Source organism: Abrus precatorius, unplaced genomic scaffold (genome assembly GCF_003935025.1).
Source record: "Abrus precatorius isolate BTA unplaced genomic scaffold, Abrus_2018 Scaffold11, whole genome shotgun sequence".
Lineage (NCBI taxonomy): Eukaryota > Viridiplantae > Streptophyta > Magnoliopsida > Fabales > Fabaceae > Abrus > Abrus precatorius.
The window spans coordinates 5,813,103-5,840,247 of NW_020874303.1; the positions used below are offsets into that span (position 1 = coordinate 5,813,103).

Here is a 27,145-nt window from a genome sequence, read left to right on the forward strand (position 1 = left end):
TTAAATACTTACCGTATAACACAAATACTATAACCGGAGAAAATTAAAAGAATATCTCAGTTGCATCCATTTCACTGCATATGCAATGCAAATATGATACAAGCATAACCCACAAAATGGATATATATGAGCAATACAAGAATAGAAATCGTCAAGGACGTAAAAAGTTGCCTGTAGGCTTTCGAGTAACAAAACCTTATCCAATGTTTTCTCTTAACAGAAGACACTAAAACTAGAATAAAGCTGTGGGAATGTTAAATTAGCAACCACACCTAACCCAACTATAATACTTAGTTACCCTCTAAACACAGTAACGTGATGAAACTAACAATGAAATAATGAGTGATCTACGTAGCCCGCCACAAAAATGCGTAGTCTGTGATGTTTAACACATGAAAAACTGCTTAGTATTTTAAGCACTTTTCTTGTTTGGCTCAAACACATACTTAATCAGTGATTCCTTGATGGGAAGGAGCTCTGGGAACTCTTTCTTCAATTTGGATGCATCCAACTCATTGTTGCTTCGTGGAGCCACTATCACCGTGGCTTGCTCTTCAAGTGTGAAGTTAACCCACTTGAACTTAGGATCAATGTAATCCCTGTACATCTCAAGAATCTCATTATGACTCACAACTCCAGGATTTGTGAAGTTCCAGATACCCCTCAAGTTTCGCTTTGCCATCTCAATTGAAATAGGCAGAAGTTCATCCAAAATAGTCATGCTGTTTGGAATGTTAACGACTTTGTTATAACGAGCAATCTTGGTAATGAAATTGCGTGGATTACTCAGGTCAGATGAAATTGGCATGCGAACCCTGAGGGTGCATACGTTGTCATATTCTTTCAAGAGCTCTTCAACCTGTCAAAATTCAAAGCCATAAGAGATATATACAATCATAATGGAAAGGGAATAAAACCATAACATGTAAATAAGCTAACCATAGCCTTAGTTTTGGAATAGAAAGAACCAGTGAAATTGGGTTTGTCTTCCTCCTTAAAACCAATGCCAGAACCCTCTGGATGAGCTTTATCATACTCAAATATGCATCCAGTTGCATAATTTATCATCAAGAGCCCATGCTCCCTACTGACATCGGCCAATGTTAAAGTCCCAGCAACATTGGTGCGGATGGTTTCTGTTTTATGAGATTCACACCAATCAACATTGGGTCGGCCAGTCACTCCTGCTGCATTGAAAATATGTGTTGGTTTCACACTCTGAATATCAGCCACAAGTGATGAGCGATCCTCTAGGCGTCCTTTACCATATTCATAGGGGATTCCTTGCTTTTCACATAATTTCCCCAGCAAACCCCCAATCCAGCCTGTTCTGCCATAGATCAAGAACTTGAGAGTATGCTTCTGCAAAGAGCCAACATTCTTGGATGTTGGAACCACCATTCGAGTATTAGTGGAGACAAATGATGAAGGTTTTTCTTCTTCAGACCCATCAAAATGTTTCTCCATCCCACCAGGCCTCATCAACATCCTTGGATGAGGAAGCAAAGCACCACTGACATCACCCCACCAATCAGGATTGCTGATATACCACTCCATGGTTTTCTTCAAGCCCTCTTCCCAAGTGGTCTTCTCAGCCCAACCCAAGATTTTCAGCTTTTGGTCATCAAGAAAGTATCTCTGGTCATTAAATGGCCTGTTCTCTACAAATTTTATACTAGTCTGTGGGTCCATGGAAAAAAGCTTGCATATATCTTTGGCTACATCAATAACTCTTCTTTCCTTCTTAGTTCCAATATTGTAAACATGCCCAACCTCTCCCTTGTGAAGGATAACTTCAAAAGCCTCTGCAACATCTTCACAATATAAATAACTCCTCACATTAGAACCATCCCCGTGAATTGGAAGAGGCTTGCCTTGCATAGCCAGGAGAATGAACTTTGGAATTAATTTCTCAGGAAATTGATTGGGCCCATAAACATTATTTCCGCGTGTCGTGATCACAGGTAACCCATATGACCTACCATATGCCATGACAAGCATTTCTGCCCCAGCCTTTGTTGCAGAGTATGGATTTGTGGGAAGTAACTGAGAAGCCTCATGGTTTCCGTCAACAGCATCCTCATCTGATTCTCCGTAGACCTCATCAGTGCTCACATGGATGAACCTTCTGACTAAGCCAGTTACCTTGCAGGCTTCTAACAGGACATGAGTACCGTATATGTTGTTCTTGGTGAACTCAAAGCTGTTACCAAACGAGTTGTCAACATGGGTTTGAGCAGCAAAGTGCATTATTGTGTCAATAGACTCGGTGATGAGAAGGTAGTTGACAAGGTCAGCACTTCCAATATCTCCCTTCACAAACTTTAAGTTGGGAGATGATTTTGAAGGAGTGAGGTTCTTCAGATTTGAACAATAATCAAGCTTGTCAAGAACAACAATTTTGTAGTGGGGATAATTATGGATAAGCCTGTTGGCAACATGAGATGCAATGAATCCAGCAGCTCCAGTAATGAGGATATTTTTTGGCGTATACGAAGCCATGTCAAGCAACTTCTACGACAAAATGAAGCAAATCACAATATACCAATTAGAACCACAATCACCAAAAAATAAAGATAAAAAAACAACATAGCATACCACAAGTTTCATCTAATCGTAAACCGAAAAACCTATATTCTACGATAAAAACAAGCAAACTTCTGGATAAGAAGTTGATATGACAGTAGTATGAGGAAATCAAGCAAATAGGACAAAATTTTGGGTAGCGTGCAGAATCTCCCTGCCTTATGTGCACAACGAAAGAAACCATGAGGAAATTGTCCATCTCTAGGTAAATGATCCACAGATTATAGCTACAAAGCTCACACAACAAGTCCAAGAGAAAGAAAAAGGATAGTAAAAACATATTTCCTTGATCCAGTTTGTTAAGATGAAAATTACAAAATTCAATCCATTATATCATATTCTATAAGAAATTCCAATAAGAAATCCACCCATCTAACATCGAGGAAAGGGAATATCTAAACCTGGAATTTTTTTCTCCGCTCCCACTCTCCCTGAGCAGTGGGAACACACACACACACACACAAAAACAAACAAATCAATCAATAATAAATAATATATGAATAAATAATTGAAAAAGCGGTAATTAAAAATATTAAAATCGTGACTCAGATTCCACACAAACAATATAAAATGCAGTGAATTATTCACAGAACCAATTACCCAAGCTTCAGAATTACAAATCCAGCATAGATCTTATTATTTCACTAGCTTGAGCTGAAACGATCTCGTCGATCACGACACAGCCGAAATACACACGACAGGACAAAAAAAATCTCCACGATCCTCATTCCTTACAGATCCAACAAAAAGAAGCAACACCCAGATCACAAAAATAGCCTATTACCCCAAATTTCAAAACTTTACAAAAGAAAAATAAGAAACAGCAAATGGGGCAACAACCAGATCATCCATAAGAACTAGCAAAAGCAATGGAGAAAACAACTTACGAAATGGAAGATAAAAAACGATTAGAGAAGAAGAAAAGACGATGACAAGAAAGAGAACTTCTTCAGACGCGTAAGAAATGGAAGATGGAACTCTCTCCCGATTTCAATTTGGATTTGGACACTCAACTCTTTCTATTTATAAATGCCCTTTTTGTATGCAATTTATGAACTATGGATCAGACAGTTAAGAGGCGCCAGAGGATATTCTCAAATGACAGAAATACCCTCCCATCTACAAGGATTTACGTGGGACCCTCCAATTTATTTTATTTATTTATTATGTACTCATATTTTTCCATCCAATGTCCAAGTGTACCTTTGGTGTAGATTGCTAGTCGTTTAGTTCTGATTTTGATGCAATGTTTTGTGTATTTTTAAAGAAAGATTAAATGTGTTATTAAATCGTCCTTCTGATACTTTTATGCTTATTTCTTATTGCTAGTCGTTTAGTTTCAGGTTTAATGTTTACAAATAAACTAAGAAAAATAATAGAACAATTTGAATATATTATTCATTATTAATCTATTTATTATAAAATTAAAATATTTATTTCATAAATTGATTATTTTATAAATATTGTTTTACCTTTTAAAAAAAATCAAATATAATGTATGTTAAAGAATATATTTAAAAAATATATTTTTATTATTTTTAAATTATTTTAAATTTTGTAAAAATTCATTACTTAACTTCTTATTATACTTTTCATTTACTCTTTTCATTTTTTGAATGTTTAAAATTTTGCACAAAAATTAAAAAATATTTTGTATTCTAAATTTCACAAAATGTTATTAATTATTTTTTTTAATATACTCCTCATCTATTATATTAATTATCTCATTTATTTCTTTTGGTCTTTTTTATAAGAGATATTTGAATATTTCTATCAGTCCTTAACACAACACACTTTTAGAGATGACAATGAGTAAAATACCCGATGGGTACCCATAAAATTTACTTATAATGGGTAGAATATTTACCCGCTATATGGATACAGGTATGGGTGTGGGTAAAAATCCGTAAATTTTAATGGGAATGAGTGCGGGTATGGGTATTTAAGTATCCACCCTATCCCATACTCGCATATATATATATGCGAGTATTCATTAAATTCTATCCTAACTCTATTCTCATTCTCGATGTCTGTCTCATTAAAACCTAACAACTATGAAACGTTATTCATTAGAGTTAGTTGTTAATGTCGCTACAAAAAGTCACCGCGTGATCCCACACAAAGGAACACTCATTGTGCAGATCTATTTTATTGTTACTCTGACATTGTTGATTGATCGAATCTCACACAATATAAGGTTATTACTAACAAATAACTTGTGTATTTAGTTTCGTTTATTGTTTCTAAGAATTTTAGTTTAAAAAATTATTATATTAAGATACATTTAGCACTTGTAATATTTGAATATTTGTTTTTGTATCTATGTTTGTACCTTATTTGACAACTACATATTAAATTTTTGTATTATTATGCTACTTATGTGAAGTTATATAAATATATTTTTCTTTATAAATATTTTTTTCTCAAACAAGCGCAGGTAATTGGTACAAGATGGATATGCGGATACCCAGAGAGTACGTATACGAAGATTAATGTTTATACCCACGTGAATATGGGGCTGGGTATAGGTATGAGAATTGATACCATAGTACCCAACCTATACGCTATCCATTGCCATCCCTACACACTTTACAATATTTTTGGAAGATTTTTAATTTTTACATATTTAGCCTCACATTTCTAACTTATTAAAATTCAATACAGTAAGAGTTTGATTTTAAATAAAACAAAATTAGAATGCTGTGATTATTTGTTTCCAAAAACAAATTCAATTACTACTCTCAATAATAATTTGATTGAAAGGTTCTCAGGAATTATTTATTATCTTTTACTAAAAAAAACTACTTAAAATAAAATTATAAACAAAATATTATTTTTATTGATTTATAAACTGAACAAGAAATATGAATAAAATAAAATTACTAAAGTGTTAAAGAAAAATAGAGAAGTAATAAAAATAATAATAACTACTAATCACTTTCGTTAAAATAATGATATTAGTCGACAATTATGAACAACAAATAATATTTAATGTTAATTTTACATAATTGAAAGTGACAAAAATTATTTTTACATAAATAAAAATTATTTTTAAATTTCTTAACAAATGTATAATAATTAAAAATATTTTTATTTAAATGTAACGATCAAAGTAAGATTAAGTTTTAGTTATATATATATATATATATATATATATATATATATATATATAATAATTTATGTGTAATGTTTAAATTTGTATGACAAAAATTTGCACTAAAAAATTATCATATAGAATAAAATTATTATATTATATTAATTAAACAAACATTAAAAATAGGATATGGTAGAAAAATTTATCGTATCTTATTTTATTTTATTATGTCCATAAAACCTGTCCAGAAAATTTAATATAACATCAATAATAAAAAATTTATATTTATTTAAAAATATTTTTGGATGATCCAAAATTTACTGAATAAAATTTTAAATAAATTTATTAGTAAATAAGCTGATCTAATTTAAGTATAATCTAAATTATATTCCAAATTCTTACCAAATTATCTGACTTATTCGTATCTATACTTGAATAAAAAAAATGTTTTACACTTGAATAAAAAACATATTACGAATATAATAAAAATTCTTACTATTATTTTCCTTTTTCAAATAAGTTATTTAATGAATTTAAGATTCATTGCAGCTAACTAAAAAATGCATATATATATATATATATATATATATATAAATATTTAAAATAATTTTTAAAAAATTATTTAAGTTAATTCTGTAATCACAAATAATATATATTTAAATAATAAAACTATACTAATTTTAAAATATACAGCGTAAGTTTAAGAGATAAAACTCTTAAAAATAAACTAAATATTCAAAAAAGAAAAAGAAAAAAGAAGACATGTACTTAAGTTTAGCTTATTTGAAAAAAGACCTTAAAAAAGGGTATTCGAGAATAATGTGAAATTTGAGAGGAAAAATTATTGAAATAATGGACTTGCAAATTCAGTATTGTATTTTGAATGAAACTAAAGTTGAGTAATTGCTGAGAATTTCAATTGTGAGTATTGCAAATAATATATTTAGTATTTTTAATTATATAAATGTAAATATAGATATTTATAAAAAAAGTTGTAAGTTTATATAAGGTGAAAAAACAAAATAAAAATATATAAATATAAATATATGTAGATTAAAAACTATCATTTGATGAAAGAAACTAACTAACTACATCAGCATCAGTAGATTTTGAGAATAATTAGACTTGAAATATAAGAAGATAACTTTTTTCAATCTCAATCATTATAAGAAATAAAAAAAGAAGTTATAGATAGATTTAAAAGATACTCAGAAATACTAAGATCAAGATCAACAAGTTTATAAATTTAGTTTTAAGATTGTCCTCATGAGTTTCTTGAAGCATTCTTCAAGAAAGTCTTATGAAATGGATCTTTAAGAGGATAAACAACACTTCCTTACTTGTGAAATCCATGAAAACTGCTCTAAATTTGCCATGGAAAAAGAAGTGAATCTCAAATTTTGAAGGAACCAAAAGAGAGAAAATTCAAGTGAAAAAAAATAGAAACAATGAATTAAGAATGAATGGCATCACTTTAAAGGATTAGAGATAAGTTTCTTTGCCTCATAATATGAAAAAGTTCCATGATAAGAGATGTGGATCCTAAAGAATTTTAGAGAACTTAAACTTATAAAAGTGAGAAAACCATACAAATGAATTCCAATATGAATTTATAAGGGAGTTAACCTATATATAGGTAAGATAACTCAAGGCTCAAATACATCTCTAATGAGCCATGAACAAGTAACAAGAATATGTGGGTTGAACTGAATACAAGAAACTTCACCCCAAAGTTCAATGGACTTCTCATGCCCATGGCCAAAATATATGGCCCAAAACTAAACTAAGTTAAGCTTTTTTATTTTGTAACTATATAATCACAAGTAAAAGTATAAAGAGATTTTATGTCTCCTATGATCATATCAATTTCTAAACAGTACTTGGAGTAAGTATAGCGTGTATATTATCTAAGTTAAATTTATACTTCACTAATAACACTTTAACTTATGACTTATTTAGAATATTAATCATTCTTTAACCTATTTTAACTATATAAACTAAATTTATATTATGAATGTTTTTAAAATTAAGGCTACCCAAATTTCTTTGGAGACTATTAAATGAAACTTTTTATTTGTAGAAGTAAAACTCAAAATAAAATTTTTACATATTTTATTTATCTCCTCGTATATATATTTAGAGTGAGAAGATGAGTTTGCATGATATAATTGGGAGTACTTATTATACTAAACAGAATGACAATTTTAACAATAATTTAAATAATTATCAAACACAATAAATTTTGTATTTTTTCAACATAATGATATAAATAATAAATTAGAAATAAATAAATGAAAAAATAATATTTTTTTAATTATTTTAATTATTTTTAAATAAATAAATTATAAATTCAATTATAATTACTAAATATGAGTGTATCAACACCTTTTATACTTTAACTAATAAAATTTAGCCATATGTATATATTCAAATCACGTCTTAAATAAGCTAAAATTAATAATAAATGTGTTATAAATTTTTTTAATTGCAAAACGATCATATGAGATTTTTTCAATTTTTTAGAAACGAAATTAGTACTAAATCAAGTTTGTTATAAGGTCAATTAAATTAAAAATAATAAAATAAAAAATTATAAATTATATTTTTAAAATTAAATAGAACATTTATATTATAAAAATTTAATGAAACTAAAACATATTTATATTATAAAATAATTCACTCGTATACGAGGATTCATAGTTATGTAACGTATTATTGATTATTTTGAAATAAATATGCTTTACCATATTTTTAAATAAAATTTTTTACATTCAAAATTATATATATATATATATATCATAAAAAGCAATTTTATCCAGTAAAATCATTTAATATGAATTAAATATTTTCAATTTTAGAAAAAAAAGTTTATATATAACATTTTTGGTTCAACACACATCTTGTGTATATTTATAAATATTTTAATAAACAAAAGTAAAATATATTATAATTGGAAAAGAATATAAGTTAAATAAATACTATGAAATTAATTTTTACTGAAATTTCTAAGAATAAAATTAAAGATCATAAAATATATAAATATTATATTATGATAAAAAAAATGTTACTTAATTAAAAAAATTTATGAAGTTTATTCAACCATTTATCATGAATACATATATTTTTATTATTTTATTTTATAATTTATAACTTTTTTCAGTAAATATTGTTACAATTATTGAAAAACTAAAATATTCAATTTATATATTTAATAAAAATAAAAATAAAAAATATTTTTTACATGACAGATAGTTATGTTAATGTAAGTTAAAAATCTTATTAAATATTTAAAATATATTTTTAATTATTTAAATAAAAATTTACTATTATCATATAAATAAATATAAATATTAATAATTTATATTAAAGTAAAATCTAATGATAAATTAATTTTTCACTTTAATTTATAGGGTAGATTTTATAAAAGGGGTATAATATCACTTCAAATATTGGTGATAAGAATTTTGTGATGGAACTTTCCGATATAAAGAAGGAGTATCAACAGATATTGGTATGTGATATTTGTAAGAAGAGTCTCATAACTTAAAAAGCTCTTATGAGATGGGGAAAAGAGGGTGATTTAAATATAAAGTTCTTTCATTTGTGTGTTAACGGGAGAAGATGACGGAATAATATACATGTGCTCCAAATTTGGGAGAGAAGTAGGTGTGGTGTCTTATTTGCAAATCATTTTAGTAGTAGAGACTGACTTCGACTTACTATTGATGTTAATGATTTGTCAAGAGTCTCGGTTCTACAAAATAATGACCTTATTAATGCTTTTTTGGAGGAGGAAGTGAAGAGGATGATTTTGGAGTGAGAGGGTGATAAAAGCTTGGGGCCTGATGGTTTTAATTTTGTATTTCTTAAGAGGTTTTAGAGAGTGATTAAGGGAGAAGTGATGGGTATGTTTGCTAAATTTTTTAGAAATGAGAAACTATCTAAGTCTTTATTATCCTACTTTGTAGTGCTTGTTCCAAAAGTGTCTTGCCCATAATGGATCTCTGATTTTTGGCCTATCTAATTGCTAAGTTGCCTTTATAAGATTGTTTTTAAGCTTTTGGTGAATAGGTTGAAAGGGGTTCTGGATTCAATAATTTCGGAACAACAATAAGTTTTTATCCTGAGAAGGAACATGTTAGATAATGTACATGTGTTAAAACTTGATTGTGAGAAGGCTTATGACTCGGTGGAGTGGGGATATCTTTTGTTTATGTTATGTAGCTTTGGATTTTTAGAAAAATAGGTTAGTTGGATGGAAGCTTGTGTGTGTGGGGGTAGCCTGACAACTTTGATTAATGGTTGTCCTACATCGAAGGTTCATATTTGGCGTGGTTTAAAACAAGGGGATCCTCTTGCCCATTTTCTTTTTCTTATGGTAGCAGAGGGGTTAGGAGTTCTTATGTAGAAGGCAATGACATGCGAGTTGTTCTTTGGTGTGAAGATTGGGGTTGGGAGACCGAACATTTCTTTGTTGCAATTTGTTGATGATACATTGATTATGGGAGAGGCTTCAATTCAAAATTGTGGACTTTGAAAGCAATATTACGTAGCTTTGAGTTAATATCAAGTATGAAAATTAACTTTCATAAAAGTTGTGTATTGGAGATTAATACTGACGATGACTTTGAAAACTTGGCTGTGGAGTTCCTACATTATAAGATTGGTAGCTTCTCATTAAAGTATCTCAGGTTACAGTTAGGTGTTAACTTGAGGAAGCTTAGTGCATGGAAGGATGTGTTAGAGACTCTTAAAAAGAGTTGGCATCATGGAAGCATATGTATTTATCGATTGGAGGTAGGGTAACTTTGATTAATACATTCTTAATTCTATACCATTGCACTCATTATCCTTTTTTAAGGGGTTGAAGTTAGTGATAAAGGAGATTGTCACTATGTAACAAAATTTTTAGTAGAAAGGTGTTAAGGATGAATCTAAAATCTCCTAGGTGAAATGAGAAACGGTTTGTAGACCGCAAAAGAATGGTGTCTTGGGCATTAGGAATGTGGAGTGGTTTAACTAGGCGCTTCTTAGTAAATGGTTGTGGCGAGGTATTAATTGTTCTAGTTCATTGTGGATGCGAGTGTTGGAAGCTAGATATGGCAGATTAACTTCTTCTATTCAGTGTCCATCACTGCACAACAGATGTTCTTTGTAGTGACGTGATTTGTTGGAGGTTATTCATTAAAGGAATTCATAACTGGATGAGAAGTTGGATAGGAGTGTGGGTACAAGTTTACACACCCTTTTTTGGAGAGATAAGTAGGTAGGCGGGTGCGATTTTGTGAGACATTTCTTGGATTGTTTGCAGTGACAAAGAATGTTGAATCTTGTGTATTGGATAATGATTTTCATGATGGCATAAGGTGAGTTTGGGATATTAGTTGGCGCAGAGGACCCTTTCAACACGAGATCTCAAATTTTAATCTTTTGTTGGAGCTTGTTGACGGGGTTTCTAATAAGGTGCTACAAGAAGATAAATTGGTACAGAGGACAGATTATTCAGGTTGTTATTCATTGCAATTTGTGTATTCATGACTATTTAAACTTTTTGATGATCCTAACAGTATAGATCAATTTACGGCAGACGCCTTGCAAAGGTTATGGAGAGAAGGTCCCTCTTAAGTGTCTAGTATTTTCTTGGTAATTGCTATTGAATGTACTTCCTTGTAAAGGTCTGTTGATTAATCGTGGTGTTCAAATTGATGATATAACATGCTGTTTATGTCATGGTTTGAAGGAACTTCCAAGTCATTTGTTTTTAATGTGCTCAGTTTCATTTCGAATCTGGTACTTTATTGCGCGTTGGCTTGGATTCTCGCTGGTTTTGCCTTCAAATTTATCGACTCACTTGCTTGCTTGGATTGATGTTGGTTGTAATAAAAGTGAAGGAATATGTTTATTAATTGTTTGGGTAAGTATAATGTAGTTTTTGTGGTTGCATAGAAATAGAATGATGTTTTCTAATAGTGTTTTAGATGAGAAAGAAGTCTTAGATTCTATTATTTTAAGGTCTTAGAAGTGGTTATCACTTGTTAGTAAGAGAGAAGCTATTTTGTTAGCTGATTGGTATCTGAACCCACAAAATTGCATTTGCCTTAACTTAGTATGATTATATTTCTATATTTTTATTTTCTTGTGTAAGTGTTGATTTTTTTTTTCTGTGTATATGAGTTTTGAGTTCTTCTTAAACTCTTTCTAATAATATATGTTTTGTCTATAAAAAAAGATATTGCTTTAAATACAAAGGTATAATAGAATTTATTCATACATAAATGCAATGTAATCCCTGGAATTGGAGAATAATTTGTACCAAATAACTTGTCTCTTGAGTATCCAACTTTGATTTACAGATAAATTCTATTTAATCTAAAAATTAAGAAGATATTTTATACTTTCTTATACATGAAACAATTATAACAATTAATTTTAATAGTAGAATAAGTAGTTTATTTAAAAATAAATAAATAATTTTTAATATCTTTATATAATTTAAAAAGAGTACAATCAATTTATTTATAATCACCAACATATCCAAAAGGACAATCGATTAATAGGGATTTGGAAGCATTCCTATTCACTTTGATAATTTGCTCCGTAGATAACGTTGGCATTTATGTCAATGCCATCAACATATTAAGAATATATAAACTACCGCAGCTTTTTTTTTTTTTTCATTTTAAAAACTATATTCAGAATTTTAAGAAACAAAAATCAGAATGCATAGAATGTCGATCTGTTCGAACGTGAATTCATTGATGATGTCTTCCTTCGCCCTAATTCTAGGCTAAATGATTAAAATAATGTTTTTTTAAAAACTAATTATCAAAATAAATTAAAACTCAAACTATTTTTCTGTTTGGGACAAATTTTTGCCAAATTAGCACTAGTTTTGTATAAAAGTCAGACAAAATTAATTTTTATTTTTTTATTTAAGTATTTCGTCTAAAAGTGGGACGAAATAACCGAAATAATAACATGTGTCTCTTATTAAAAAAAAAAAACCCCCAAAAAGATTTGAATTTTATTTTGCCACCTTGCAGACACGTGGACCAATGGGATAATTTCGTCTCTAATTTAGACGAAATAGTGGCTGCGCGAATCCTCTTCTCCTTCTCCCTTCTGCCTCTTGTTCGATCTGGAAGCCATAACCATTTTTGCTCCGTCACGCAGCAAGATTTTTTGTTGTTTTTTTGAGTGATTTTTGAGTGAGCAAGTGGTTTTGTTCTTAATCCATTACAGGTCTGTGATTTCGTCCGTTTCCATTGTCAGTTGTCACTGTTCTTGGATTGGAAGTCTGAGATAGTTGGGAAAACTCACAACCTTTGCCATCGGCGACAGGGGAGAAGAAAGGTAGGAGCTAGTGGAGACACGTCACATATTGCACAAACTGCCACTGTCACCAAAGTCGTCTGTTGCCGGAAAAACTATGCTTAGCCGAAAAAATCTACACCAGGTAACTTTTATTTTAGGTTATTTAAATTATTTATAATTCAAATTTTATTGATTAGAAAAATATTGATAGAGTAGTTTATATTAAAAATTGATTTTAATTTAATTTAGTAATTTTTAGAAATATAAAAATAAGCTTAATTTGTAAAAAAATAAAATTTTACATATAAAATTATCATAGTAATTTGAGGTGTAAATTTAAAAATAAATAAAAATAAATTAAATAAATTAAATACATTAGATTAAATTGTTAAATAATATTTAGAATAGAAAAATAAAAATAGTTGTATAAGATTGGTTGATTAATAATATAATAAATGATATTTCGAATACATATAAATTTGAAAATGAAAATTTTATTTTTTAATATTAAATAACATTAAAAAATGGAAAATGATAACTCAATTTATGATTAAAAAATATTAATAGATAACAGTTATAATACTTTGTTGTTGATACGCACTAATCATACAATCAATGTCTTCATCATCACATATATTTAATGCAGTGCATTGTTTAGCGCTTAAATCAACCATAAAACGAGAAATTATTCTATATATGAAATGATTATTACTAAGATTCAACTTGTCATAAATCTTTTTTTTTAAATTCATAAAACTTATCCCTCTTCTTGTCTTTATCATCTTTTTGTTACTTTCAAATGTCACACCTTCGTTTCTAACAACAATTTTTCCATTACAATATACAATAATAATAATCTCACTCATCCTGTATTTATAAAAAAAAATGAAATATCAATAAACAATTTTAACTATACTTATTAATATAAATAATAAATTATTATATTTTTATTGACATACACAAACATATTATTACATTTACATCATTTTATATTACAAATATTTTAATAGTTTTTATACATATTTCACATATATAAAATAAATTCTTACAACAAATATAACATCATTTTTATTTATTACACAAGTTAATATTAACTATCTCCTAACTTCTATAATTTTAATAATTCATTAATAACAAAAAAACTCATAAAATATCCAAAATTTACTAACTTGGAGAAGAACAAGTCTTCGAACGTTTACAAACACTTTTGCACTTCAATTTAGATCCCATCTGCATACATGATATACTAAAATTTTGTTGGATATTTGGGGGCAGCATTATGCAAGAGACCGGGGATCCAAATGAATTTCATCTTGAGTGTAGACGAATTTAGATATGATTTCGTCCAACATAAAGACAAAATTAACAAGATTGTGCCACGTTTCATAATCCTGTGGTTTCGTCCAAAAGTGAGACGAATTTATATATGACAATATCAAGACGAAATTAACAAAATTGTGTCACGTGTCAACATCCTGTAGTTTCGTCCAAAATTAAGACGAATTTAACGAGATACGGACACGTGTCGACATCCTAAAGTTTTGTCCTAGTTTCATACAAAATTAACACGTGTCTAATTGAGTGTTTCGTCCCATTTTTAGACAAAATAATTAAATTAAAAAAATAAAAATTAATTTTGTCTGACTTTTATACAAAACTAGTGCTAAGTAGGCAAAAATTTACTCCAAATAAGAAAATAGTTTGAGTTTTAATTTATTTTGGTAATTAATTTTTTAAAAAAATATTATTTTAATCATTTAGCTTTAATTCTAAGACTTCATCTCAGCCAAGCAGTCAAACACAGACATCACACCCCTTGTAAAATGAAAGAAAAAACAGAGTGAGATAAATAAAATATAGATATATTACTTTCATTTTTTTATAAATAATATTTACTCGTATTTTTTAATTATAAAAAATAATAAATTATTATTTATTAAAAATTAATATATAAATAAATATTTATTATATATATATATATTAATTACTATTTTTTATTACTTAATATAATTTTTTAACAAGATAGTCACTTATATTTCATATAAATAAATATTTTTATTCATTTAATATATAAAAATAATTAACCATTTAACATCATGAGAAATTTTAGAATAAAGTATAATTATGACATATTACTATCTTTTATTTATCTTGATAAATAAGATATTTATTTTTATAATAAAATTGAAAATAATTATAAATAATTAATATTAAAAAAGAGATGAAGAAAAACGAAAATAAAAAAAATTGAGCGTGAAAATACAAAAATTCATTTCGATTTCTGCAACAACTTACACTCAACGTGTGGACGTATGCAAATGCAAGTTGGTTCCTTTTTCGTGGTTCAAAAGCCTTTTTATTTTATTTGTGAGGTCCTTTATTTACTATACCACAACCAACCACTAATAAATGAAATATCATATATGTAATTTTTGAGGTTAGCATTAATCACCCTCAAGTACATTTTAACAAGGAATTGGAAACCTTTGATGCCCTGTTACTAGCAAACGAGGGGGAATATTTTAGTCTTGAAAGAGAGAGAGAAAGATAAGTACTTGGTAAGGAAAAATACAGATTACAAATGGAATGTCTCGAATTTTGTTATAGAGTGTAAATATAAATTGGGATTTGGTTTCATTTACAAAAAGTTTTTGGTGTCTGAAATTAGTGTTTGAGGAGTCATGTCTCTCTTTGCGGCATTTTCCATCTGTAAAGTTGCCAAGGATGCAGCTGGACTTGCTGGTGCTTTCTCACTTTCCATCACTTTCTTCAATTCCTTTTTTTATTATTATTTATTTTCTGGGAATTTATTTTGGATGATTGATAAACAAACAGAGAAAAAAAATCCCATTTTTGGTTGTTGGTGATCACATTCATCATCTGTATGAGCTTGGTTATTTGCAGGGAATGTCTTTGCTTTTGGGCTGTTTGTATCTCCCATGTAAGTTTTATTTTGATTCTGAAGAACAATTGAGGTCAGGACTTTGTTGCTGATTTATGTTCATTGTGTAACTCTTGTTCTGTTTTGAAATGCAGACCCACATTTAGGAGGATTATGAGAAATAGGTCAACAGAAATGTTCTCAGGGTTGCCATATATTTATTCTCTCCTGAATTGCTTGATCTGCATGTGGTATGGAACGCCTTTGGTATCACCTGATAATTTGTTGGTTACTACTGTAAATTCAATTGGAGCAGTCTTTCAGTTTGTGTACATACTTCTCTTCCTGATGTATGCTGAGAAAGAAAAGAAGGTTAACTTTCTGATACTACTGGAAGCTTATTTTTATGATATGATAAAGCAAATTTCAGTGGTTAGTTTCTAAGCTGTCATACTTTAAATTGCCATTGAATAGGTGAGAATGCTTGGATTATTGCTTGCAGTTCTTGGCATATTTGCAATCATATTGTTTATAAGCTTGCAAATAGTTGATGTTCTAATGCTCCGGCTCTTCGTGGGATTCTTGAGCTGTGCATCTCTTATTTCAATGTTTGCTTCTCCATTGTTTATAATTGTAAGTGTGTCATTTCCTACATATTCATCAGTAATATGAGTTGCATCTGTTAGTAGGTGAATTTGCTTATATTGTCTATATATATTTCTCAGAGACTGGTTGTTCAGACAAAGAGTATTGAATTTATGCCATTTTATCTCTCACTTTCCACCTTCCTTATGAGCACCTCTTTCTTCCTTTATGGATTACTCAATGATGATGCCTTCATTTATGTAAGATTCCTTTCAACTCCCTTTTATATTTCGATTTATTCCAGAAAAACCTACTTTACTTTGAAATGTTCATTTTGGTGCCTTATATTTGCAATATAATATGTATCTACATCTTTGCTTGATTTGTAGGTGCCAAATGGGATAGGAACCATTTTGGGAATGATACAGTTGTTATTATACCTATATTATGAGAATAAATCTGGAGAAAATTCCAGAGAACCGTTGATAGTGTCTTATGCATGATCAATTCTGCTGGAAAAATAAAGGTAAAAAGCAAACGAGTAAATCTCTGATTAAAAAGCAATTGAGTACATCTTTGCTTGATTTAAAAGAATCCATGCTTGCTCAGATAATAAAGAATTGACTTTATGCTCTATACTTTTCTCTTTGTAGCTCAACTTTTTCTGGTTTTGATGCTACCTGTTAGCTGTAATAGTAACAAAATGTCATACTTTAATTTATTACTATTCAAGGGGAAATATATTGTCTTAGGGAAAGGACAAACTTGCAATTTGTAAATCAACATTGCATATAACCGTTAATAAGAAAAAAAGCAAACTCCATTAACATAAGTTCTACAATAAATCTTCAAGAGTAGTTCTAACTGTAACGGTTGCTTGTTCCTGCACAAAACAGAATCATAGTTAGAAATGACCTTTTGCTGCTAGATGTGGCCTGAAACTAAAGTTGGCAACATTCCTGTTTGATTCAACTTATTGGAGCAATTGCTGTTGCATCCTTGAGAGTGGCCAGAAGTTGTGATCATGAATAACTTGAACTTGTCCATATATTGCACCAATCCTACAGTTGTTGGTGACATCCTAAGCTGCCTTCTCTTGCATTGAGACTATTTCCAAATTCACCAGATGTAAGAATAATCTATATACACATTATCTGACAGAAATGTATTGTTTATTTTAGTCTACTGTTCCATCTTGATCCTACTTGACTGCTTACATGCAACATAATGAGTAAGAAGTGATTATCTCATTATTGTAGTGGATAGGTGGAAGAGTCATTATATGCGAAAAATGAGTTTCACTATTCTATATGGAGTGCCAAGGTAGTTCTTGATTGCTTGTTTTACAGTTCCTTACAAATAGTTTCCTTTTCATGTTTTTAAATCTCTGTGCTTGAGTATGTCTGAGACTTTTTTATTTTACTGTAACGATTAATTGAATATGGCTCATCTGTGTATACATGCAAGTGTGTGTTTAAGAGTTGAATTTTGAAAAAAAAGAAAAGATAAAGATTTTATTTTAAAATTTAAAGAATTGTATAATATAACAACTTTTGAAGCATGGATACGACATTTCTTATGGATTACATTTTGGATACGGGAAATGAAATTTTTTGACTAAAATTTTAAAGTTTTGGAGTTTTTTTTTCTTTTAAAAAATCTGACCTAGTTGTCTCTTCCTCCCTTCTAACTTCCACATACTAGTATTTCCTCCAGTTTCTACGTACCTATAGGTTGCATATGCTTTTCTCCTCTCATCTCGAACTTCAACCATCAGTCTTTACTGGCGAGCAACTAACGACGAGCAGCAACAAAAGTGGTGGCAAGTCTAGCGACCATCTCCTCCAACAATTGCAAGCCACGGATAATGTCGTAAATAAAAATGTGTAAATATACTTAAGCAGAACAATTATAATTTGAAAAATATCCTAATGGTACTTACTACATAAATCATACTAGCGTAGAATGATTTATGATTTGTACATAAGCTGCATAAAGCATAGGTGATTTACACTGGAATATACCCCATGCTAGAATTAAGCACAACCATAATCAAACTAAGTCTCACAAAAGTGAGAATACTTGTGATTTGTAAGTATTTTCTTTATGCACTAGCACGATCATGCTAATCAATAAACACGAGTATACGCTAACACGAGTATGCTTAGTTTAACATACTTGTGCTCTAGTTTTAACTTAAACTATGAAAGGAATATAATTTATTTCAAAATTCCAATGTTTTTTCTATTTTTTTATTTTTACAATTTTTTTGTTAAATCATTTTTTGCATTGTTGTCTTATTCGTAATAATAAGATATTAAAGGTGATGGATGATATTATATTTAATTGATATATTTTTTATTATTAAAAAAATTAACAGATGTTAAAAGTCGTTATATAATTTTCTTTTGTATTAGCAAAGATGACACAATACTCTTGGGTAATTTATGTTCGGAGTTTCAAATGAGTTTAGTTTAATAAATCTAAAATTTTAATGTAAAATAGATATATAATTTGTATAAATTAAAATTTTGTGCAAAATGTCATGGCCTTTAAAAGTTTATACCAAAAAGCTTGAGCACAACTATGTTAAACTTGAGCATAAGTCATATCATCTTTAGGCAAATGTTCTATTCCTTTTCCAAAGTTTATTCCTAGTTGTCTGTTGCTGCGTTCTTTGGGGAAGAAAATCTGAAAATGCAAGCATCAATTACATGCGCTCCTCGGGTAAATGGACCTGTCAGAGTGCAACTGCAATCACCCACAAGCCTGGTCCCAGCAATTCCCCTCAAACCTCACTCTACTTTGAACCGAACCAAACCAACTTCTGTACTCACAGTAAGATGCAACTTTCAACCTCAACCACTGCTAAACCTTTCAACATCAAAATCACCCAAAAAACACAGCTGCAACGTTGGACGACTTCGGTGTGGCAATGGGGACGATGTAGAAGAAGGTAAGGGCGTGAGTGTCGGTGAGTGGGTTGTGCGTGCTGGTGAGGCCTTATCAACGGGATTTCCATTGTGGGTGACAATTGGGTGCGTTTTGGGGGTAACGAAACCGAGTTATTTCAATTGGGTCACTCCCAAATTAAGAATTGCGGGTCTCAATATCATCACTCTCACTCTTGACGATTTGCGTGGGCTTTTTGCTGTGCCTAAGCAAGTTCTTCAGTATTCCGTTAGTTATCTTTACACTCTGCTAGTTGTTTCGAATTTATTATTTTACTACTCTTCTTGTTTCTTGGGTTTATGTGATGGATTTTGCCCCACAATGCATGCAATTTTAAATATTATTTACCACAATTTTATCATTTAAAAATTCGTGTTACGTCTAATTATTTTATTTCATATATTAAAAATCCATACGGGATACATTTTCATCTATGTTACATTTTTAGTATCAAAGTTTAAATTTAACTTTTTTTTTACTTTAAACAAAATTTAAATTTTAAGTTCAAATTTAAATTTTTCTCTCACATTAATTTACGTTTGAATTTAAAATTTATTTTTACTTTAATTAAAGTTTAAAATTGAAGTTTGAATTTAAAATTTTATGTTTCTCTTGACGAAAGTTTAAAATTTTTAAAAATTGAATTTAAGTTTTAGTAAAAAAAGAATTTAATTTTAAATTTAAAATTTCAATTAACGTGAGAAGAAAAATAAAATTCAAATTGTGAATTGAAACTTGAACCAACATGAAGAGAAATTAAAACTTAAAATTCAAACTTTGCATTAAAAGATATCATATATAATACATTATATTTCAATTTTTAACATGTGGAGTATAAGAAAAAGAAACAACGTTTGTTGTGTTTTGGTTCATGACATAGAGATGAAAAAATAAGCTTATTCATCTAAGCTCACTTGAAATCACTTAATAAAATGTATGAGTTTGACTTTATATTTTGAATTCGAATTAAATTTGAACATTTTTAACATGATCTAATCAAACTCAATGTAAGCTAAGCTCATAAAAAATTGAGTTTTATCTAATTTAAACAATATGCGAGCCCCAACTACTAACTAGATCCAAACTCTTTTTGTTTGATCAGATAAAGTTTGCTATACATTGTAGGCCAACTCAACCGGGTAACCAATTTTGCCAACTCTAATATAACATTTTCCCGTTAAGTATATTTTTATTAAATTTATTCATTTTAATAATTATTTTTAAATAATACTATTTTAATAAATACTCTTTGAAATTGAATTATATTTTGTAAAAATTCAATAGCCCCAAAATAATGTCATTTTTACTATCCACATGTTGAATCCCATCAATCATTGTAGACCACAAGGCCTCAAGAGAATTGCACCCAATACCTGTTAGATATAAACTCACACAGTCAGTTAAGTTAATGATTTCAAGTATTAAATTAAATGCTAAAAATATATTTAACTTGGTATACAATATATTAACAAATTAATAAGAATAATCAACTAAAGATTATTTAAAAAGCATAAATTTTCAAATGCAAAATCAGTAAGAAAAAATATAAAAATCATTTAAAAAGAAAATATTAGCAGAATACTTAAGATTGTTATTTTAAAATTTCAACATATTATTAAAAATTTTATTCAAAATAATACCGAAAAGGGAAAATGGAAATGCAACATATAGAGACAAAATCTATTTATTTATAAAAAATACAATGAAAATAGAGAATATTTTCCTAAACCATAGAAATACTCTTTACTATCCTTTTAAACCGTTTATCTTGATGATTTATCCTTGTTTTTATGTATATGAATGGCTGACAATTTTCAGGTGGTGCCAATATCTGCATTTCTCATAAGCAGACTCTTAAATCTTCCATCACATTCTGCAGCAGGTTTAATATTACTTGGGTGCTGTCCAGGGGGTATGAATTTTAATTTTGTGGTTTATGCATTCTATACACCTTTGACTATTTTAATTAGTCTTTGATGTGGTTGCAGGCACAGCTAGTAACATTATAACATATCTTGCACGGTATTACGGCTCTTAGAACTGTTATTCCAATTAATATGCTTCTAAAGGATTAATTTGATGAGCTAGGTGATCTGAATTCTGATGACCCATTTGTTTTGCTAGTGGAAATGTGGCATTCTCTGTGATAATGACCTGCAAGCACCCTAGCTGCCATAGTTGGTACTATAATTTTACTCTTATATTTAGTTCTGCTGTAAACGTGAAATTGATGACAAAATTAAGTATTGGGCATAACAACGGTACAATTAATCGATTTGAAATGGCACCATAAGCAACTGGCAAGTTCAATGTGAGATTTTTTTTTTATGAACTCTGTCTGAATTAACCCTATGTGGTTGCTTTAAGTAATTCTGAGAAGCTACGATGCATACATGTTAGTGTATTTTATGATGGAATTAATAGTGCATGTTTGTACTTTTTTTTCTCACATTGAAAACTTAACATTACAGATCATGACTCCTTTTCTAACAGCCAAACTTGCTGGTAAATATGTAGCAGTGGATGCAACTGGCCTATTGATTTCAACATTGCAAGTAATTAAGCTTTAATTTCCATCTCAAAGTGTTGTAATTTCATTTTCTAAGATGTTGTGATGTGATGTTCCTTAGTCATTGTTACTTCGTTCTCTTACCAAAGAAGAATTGTCTCTCTCAACAGGTTGTGTTTATTCCTGTGTTGGCTGGTGCATTTCTGTGTCAATTTTTCCATTCTTTTGTTAAAATTGTCTCTCCATTAATGCCACCCTTGGCTGTGGCAACTGTTGCAATTTTATGTGGAAACGCCATTGCCCAAAGTTCTTCAGCAATCCTTGTGTCTGGTGGACAAGTAATTTTAGCCACCTTGCTTCTTCATGCTTCAGGCTTTTTCTTTGGTTACCTATTTTCAATTATGCTTGGGTTTGATTTGTCATCTACAAGAACCATATCTGCTGAGGTTGGCATGCAGGTAAACTTTCTCCTTTTCTAATGACTAAGGATGGAAATAGGATAAGATTTTGAATAAGTAAACAACAAGTCATATTTAATAATGTTAAATTATGAGCTTAACTTATTTATTATTTATCATATGCTCTTATTAAGTTTAATATGATGTTTTTAAAAGTTTTATTTAACTTATTAACATTTTTAATAACTTACTTTATATTGAGAATTTTAATAGACTATTAAGTCTCTTTATAAATAAACTATCAAATTATTTAAATAAGTATGCTTTTATAAAAATTATAAGATTTATAGCTAAAGAAGTTATGAGAAAAATAGTTTATCATCTTAAATATTTATAATAAAATTATATATTTATATTTATCACTTTCAAACTACATATTTAATTTAAATACGTAAATTACTAAACATACAACAAATACAATTGAATAAACATCAATTGATAAATTATTAAATAAATTTAGTAGCATAAAGTTTCACACTTTAAATCAATAAACACAATACAATTAAATAATTTTTGAGTTAAAATGAACAAATGCAACAAACAAAATTCTTAAAATACACAAATAAAAATATTATTTTAAAGTAAAGTATAAAGATATTAATAAAAAAGATATATCAAACAAAAAAGACTCTAACACGTAACACACTAAAATATGTAGTATAGACACTTTTCAATTTGAATGAAAAGAATTATAACTTTTAATTTAAAATTTTATTTATTTTAAAATTTAATTTATTTAATATAATATTATATCATAATTTTTATGTAAAATTATTTAAAATATTATTATAAATTTTATGAGTCTTAATTAAGTCATTCTATCATATCATGCTTAATAAATTTTTTCTTAAGTTCAAATATACTTATTCAATTAATTAAACAATTTAAAAAATTTAAATTAAACCCATAACTTAAATAGTTCAAGTAATATTAGGTTTTAAAAAAAATTAGGCCCATATGACCTATTTTCATTTCTACTGATGAATAAATCTTTTTGTAATATTTTAAAAATATTATATTATTTAATAAAATTAAAATTAATTTTTTTGTAATTAAGATATATAGTTGATATTAATTTTTATTATATTATTGAGTTGAAGCTTTAAGGAACAATAAAAAATGCTTATAATAATGTAATTATATTTTGTCGCGTTAGTAATAGTGTGCTGTCTGGCCGAAGACATTAACTAAAAAATAAATTAATTTTCAAAAGTATTTTTATGTTAAAAATATAATTTTTTGACTATGCTAAATATTTCACAATCATTCCTTATAGATACAAATTATAATTTTTTTTACAGGTTTAAATATTATTTTAATTTTCATACGAACCTCGTTTTTAAGATTTGGTTTCTAATACAGAAAGTTTATAAATAAAAAAATATTTTTAAAATAGTCTTAGTTTAATGTTAAACAAAAAATAATTAAATATTTTTATTATAATCTTTATATATAATACTTTTTTCATTTCAGTCCTTATATGAAAAAAAAGTTTAAACTATAGGAAAAGAATATGTTACATACAGGGACAACAACGACAAATGTATCATTCACAGGAACTAAAATGAAGAAAAAATGTTATACACAGATTAAAATAAAGATTACCATTAAAAAAATTAAAAGAAATTACAATGATTCATGACATAATATAGGTGATTTATTAATTTTAAATAATATAAACGCAGATTAATGTGATTATGAAAAATATTATAAAAGTATAATGTTTGAAAGTTTGACAAAAGGAATATATTTTGACGTTCGAAAATTTTAGTTTTGTTTTTAAAGAAAGTAATTTATTATAATTGTACTTAGAAGTATGAGTAAATTGAATTATATATTTTAACAATAAAAGGCAACTAAAAAGAAAAATGTGAGTAACTTTTGAAGTAAAAAAAATGACTATTATGTAAAAATTATTTTACATTTTCTCCTTGTAACATTTGATAAGCAATAAAAGCAAAATCTTTTTTTTACCTAAATATCAAATACAATTTTTATAATCCATTAAATTTAAGTTAAAGGAAAAACTCAAAGTATAAGAGTTTTTAGATTTATATCATTGTAAGAAAATCTTGTCCCATATATATATATATATATATATATATATATATATATATATATGTTGATTCTTATAATTTTTTTTATAAAGACTAAATAAAAAAAATGAACTTTTAGTTCTATATAAGAAACTTTTTATAATTTAATTTTTATAAGTAAATAATTTGTATATCAATTTTTAGATAATTTTTTTTCCCATTTTGTCTCTATGGTTAGAGTTTGTTATAACGAAATTAGATGTCTTTTCTGTTTAGCAAATAATTATCCAATGTGGTAGATTTAAGTTATTTTTTATTCTCTCTACAAGACTCTTTTCTGTAAAAAAAATTATATATAATTGTAAAAATATTTATTTTTAATTTTATTTTTATTATTATGATGATAATTTCATGTAAATGTCAAATGATATTTTTCTATAACTTTTTTATAGAAATATTTTAAATTCTTCAAAGAAGTTTTAAATATGTTCAATACATTTTTTAATTCATAATGTTTAGTTTCATCATATCAGCTAATGTTTTTTTGCTTTAAACCTAAGTAAGAACCATCCCAAAAGAACCTCATATTTTGATTTATTTTTATATGAGCATTGCCTCCAATATTTTCATGATAATGATAGTGATGATTTAAAGAATTATGCTGATTTTCTTACAATTATACCAATAATACAAGAAAGAATGTAAGATGTAATGCTCATATTGAGATATATCAAAATATGTAGTTATACATGAAAAAATATAAAGCAAGATATGAGATTTATTTAAATAATTTAGAATATTTCTTTGAAGATAATAGAAATATATTATTTGATAATGTACATCACTATAATGATAAAGACAAAATTAAAAATAAATTTTTACACAGAAACATATACAATTTTTTTATCTATTAAAACTAAATTACAAAAAAATATTGTATAAGAATTAAAAGACAATTTAAACTTGCCACATAAGATAATAGTTTGTTAAATATCGATAGAGATAAAATTAAAAAATATTATATATAGATTAATATATAATTTTTTTATTTATAAAAATTAAATTAAAAAAAATCTTGTATAAGAACTAAAAATTTATTTATTTCAAAAATAAATTTTATATAAAAACTACAGCTTGCTTTGGGGGGGGGGGGGATCTGTGGTTAATTTAGGTTGTATTTGAGGTTGTATCTGTGGTTATTTTTTATTCCTATAATTTACTTTTTTTTATATTTAAATGATTTTATTTTAATTCTTATACATAATTACTAAATAAAAAATAAATTATATATAAAAACTAGAATATTATTTATTTATTTTTATAATTGCATTATTAAGTTTAGGCAGCTTGCTAGCTTTTGGGGGATCATATATTGGTTAAATTCAACTTCAAATTAACTGTTTGTTTTCCATATTAATTGTACAACTCAGTTCTGAGAATTGTTGTAGCTACGGAGCACTTTGGAGATCCCCAAAGTGCAGTACCTGGTGCTGTTTAAAGTGTTTGTCAATCGATCATTGGTAGTATATTCTTGCAGCAATTTGGAGACGCTCCGTGCCTGTTGAAACCAAGAACAACTGAAAATATCTAGCTGAATAAGCTTTTGCTAATAACTATAATCATGTTTATTCTTATGCTATTTATTATTTACCATTTATTAATAATAAAATTATATCTATTGTGTTTGCGTGCCAATTTTGACATTCACGATATTTGTGTTATTTGACTATTTTAGTGATATTTTCTATATTTTATAAGTTTTTAAGATTTTTTTATTTTTATAAAATTAATATTTAACTAAATTTTGTTGAACAAAGAAGATTTTAAGTAGAGTATCTTACAATGAGTATGCCATTTCAATACAACTCTAAAACTTAAGACTATAGGTGTATTAGTCCATTTTCTTGTATATCTTTTAATTTTAATATATTTTATTTTATATAAGACTCAATTTATATTTAATTCTAATTTTATTTAAAATTATAATAAAATATTTAATATAATAAAAATAATTTTAAATATATTTTATTTAATATATATTACCGTGTTCGTATCTTAATATTTTAAAATTTATTTATCGTGACATAAGATTTTGGTAATTGTTGTGTTCATTTAATTATTTCTTTTCTTTTTGATAGCGAAAAGAGAATGAATTTTATTAATGAAAGATGCATAACATGGGAACAACCCTCCTATGTAGGTTCTGATACATCAACATAAAAGAATAAATGCTAGATTCCACTAGCTCCAAGGGTGATCTAAAAATCTAGGAGAAAGAAACCTTAATAGGCGGTGAGAGCTTCTCTCTCTCTCTCTCTCTCTCTCTTCTTTCTTTAAAAAAGTAATTTTTTTTTTATCTTAAGTTAATAGTTAAAAATAAATAACTAATAATAATAAAATTTTATTAAAAAAATATAAGCTTCTCTCTCTTCTTTTTTAAAAAAATTAATTTTTTTATCTTAAGTTAATAGTTAAAAATAAACAGTTAATAATAATAAAATTTTATTAAAAAAATATTTATTATATTTTTATAATTTTAATATAATAATTATATATTTTTTTATAAATATTTAAATTTAGCTCTAATAATTGAAGTTAACAATTTTTTTAATTTTTTTTATAGAATATAAGTAAATTTTAATATTTTGAATTTGTATTAATTTAAATTTTAAAATTTAGTATATTATTTCTTTCTTAATATATTAATTATAATGTTATGTTTATATATTT

General features: G+C 27.5%; 2 protein-coding genes and 1 pseudogene across 11 annotated transcripts; 2 read left to right on the forward strand and 1 right to left on the reverse strand.

Annotated features, from left to right (window-relative positions):
- Window positions 1-12: 12 nt before the first annotated feature.
- Window positions 13-3,630, reverse strand: LOC113854707 (trifunctional UDP-glucose 4,6-dehydratase/UDP-4-keto-6-deoxy-D-glucose 3,5-epimerase/UDP-4-keto-L-rhamnose-reductase RHM1-like). 6 transcript variants are annotated; one of them, XM_027485875.1, is made up of 4 exons: window positions 3,474-3,630; window positions 3,187-3,316; window positions 940-2,511; window positions 16-859 (listed from the first exon to the last, which is right to left on the reverse strand). In XM_027485875.1, the coding sequence occupies exons 3-4, from the start codon at window positions 2,500-2,502 to the stop codon at window positions 413-415; spliced, it is 2,010 nt and encodes a 669-aa protein (XP_027341676.1). In that variant the 5' UTR covers window positions 2,503-2,511; window positions 3,187-3,316; window positions 3,474-3,630; the 3' UTR covers window positions 16-412. The 6 variants fall into 6 exon arrangements, with proteins under 6 accessions (XP_027341674.1, XP_027341676.1, XP_027341677.1 ...); XM_027485876.1 differs by having other exon boundaries at window positions 940-2,514; window positions 3,474-3,608; XM_027485873.1 differs by lacking the exon at window positions 3,187-3,316 and having other exon boundaries at window positions 13-859; window positions 940-2,514.
- An 11,813-nt stretch (window positions 3,631-15,443) lies between these two features.
- Window positions 15,444-18,653, forward strand: LOC113854453 (bidirectional sugar transporter SWEET2-like). Of its 5 annotated transcripts, none has more exons than XM_027485433.1 (7): window positions 15,444-15,736; window positions 15,830-15,935; window positions 16,031-16,247; window positions 16,350-16,508; window positions 16,601-16,720; window positions 16,850-16,986; window positions 17,357-17,739. In XM_027485433.1, the coding sequence occupies exons 3-6, from the start codon at window positions 16,050-16,052 to the stop codon at window positions 16,961-16,963; spliced, it is 591 nt and encodes a 196-aa protein (XP_027341234.1). In that variant the 5' UTR covers window positions 15,444-15,736; window positions 15,830-15,935; window positions 16,031-16,049; the 3' UTR covers window positions 16,964-16,986; window positions 17,357-17,739. The 5 variants fall into 5 exon arrangements, with proteins under 5 accessions (XP_027341234.1, XP_027341232.1, XP_027341233.1 ...); XM_027485431.1 differs by having other exon boundaries at window positions 15,445-15,552; window positions 15,663-15,736; window positions 15,899-15,935; window positions 16,850-17,765; XM_027485429.1 differs by having other exon boundaries at window positions 15,447-15,736; window positions 15,899-15,935; window positions 17,357-18,653.
- A 457-nt stretch (window positions 18,654-19,110) lies between these two features.
- Window positions 19,111-25,996, forward strand: LOC113855519 (annotated as a pseudogene).
- The last annotated feature ends 1,149 nt before the right edge of the window (window positions 25,997-27,145 follow it).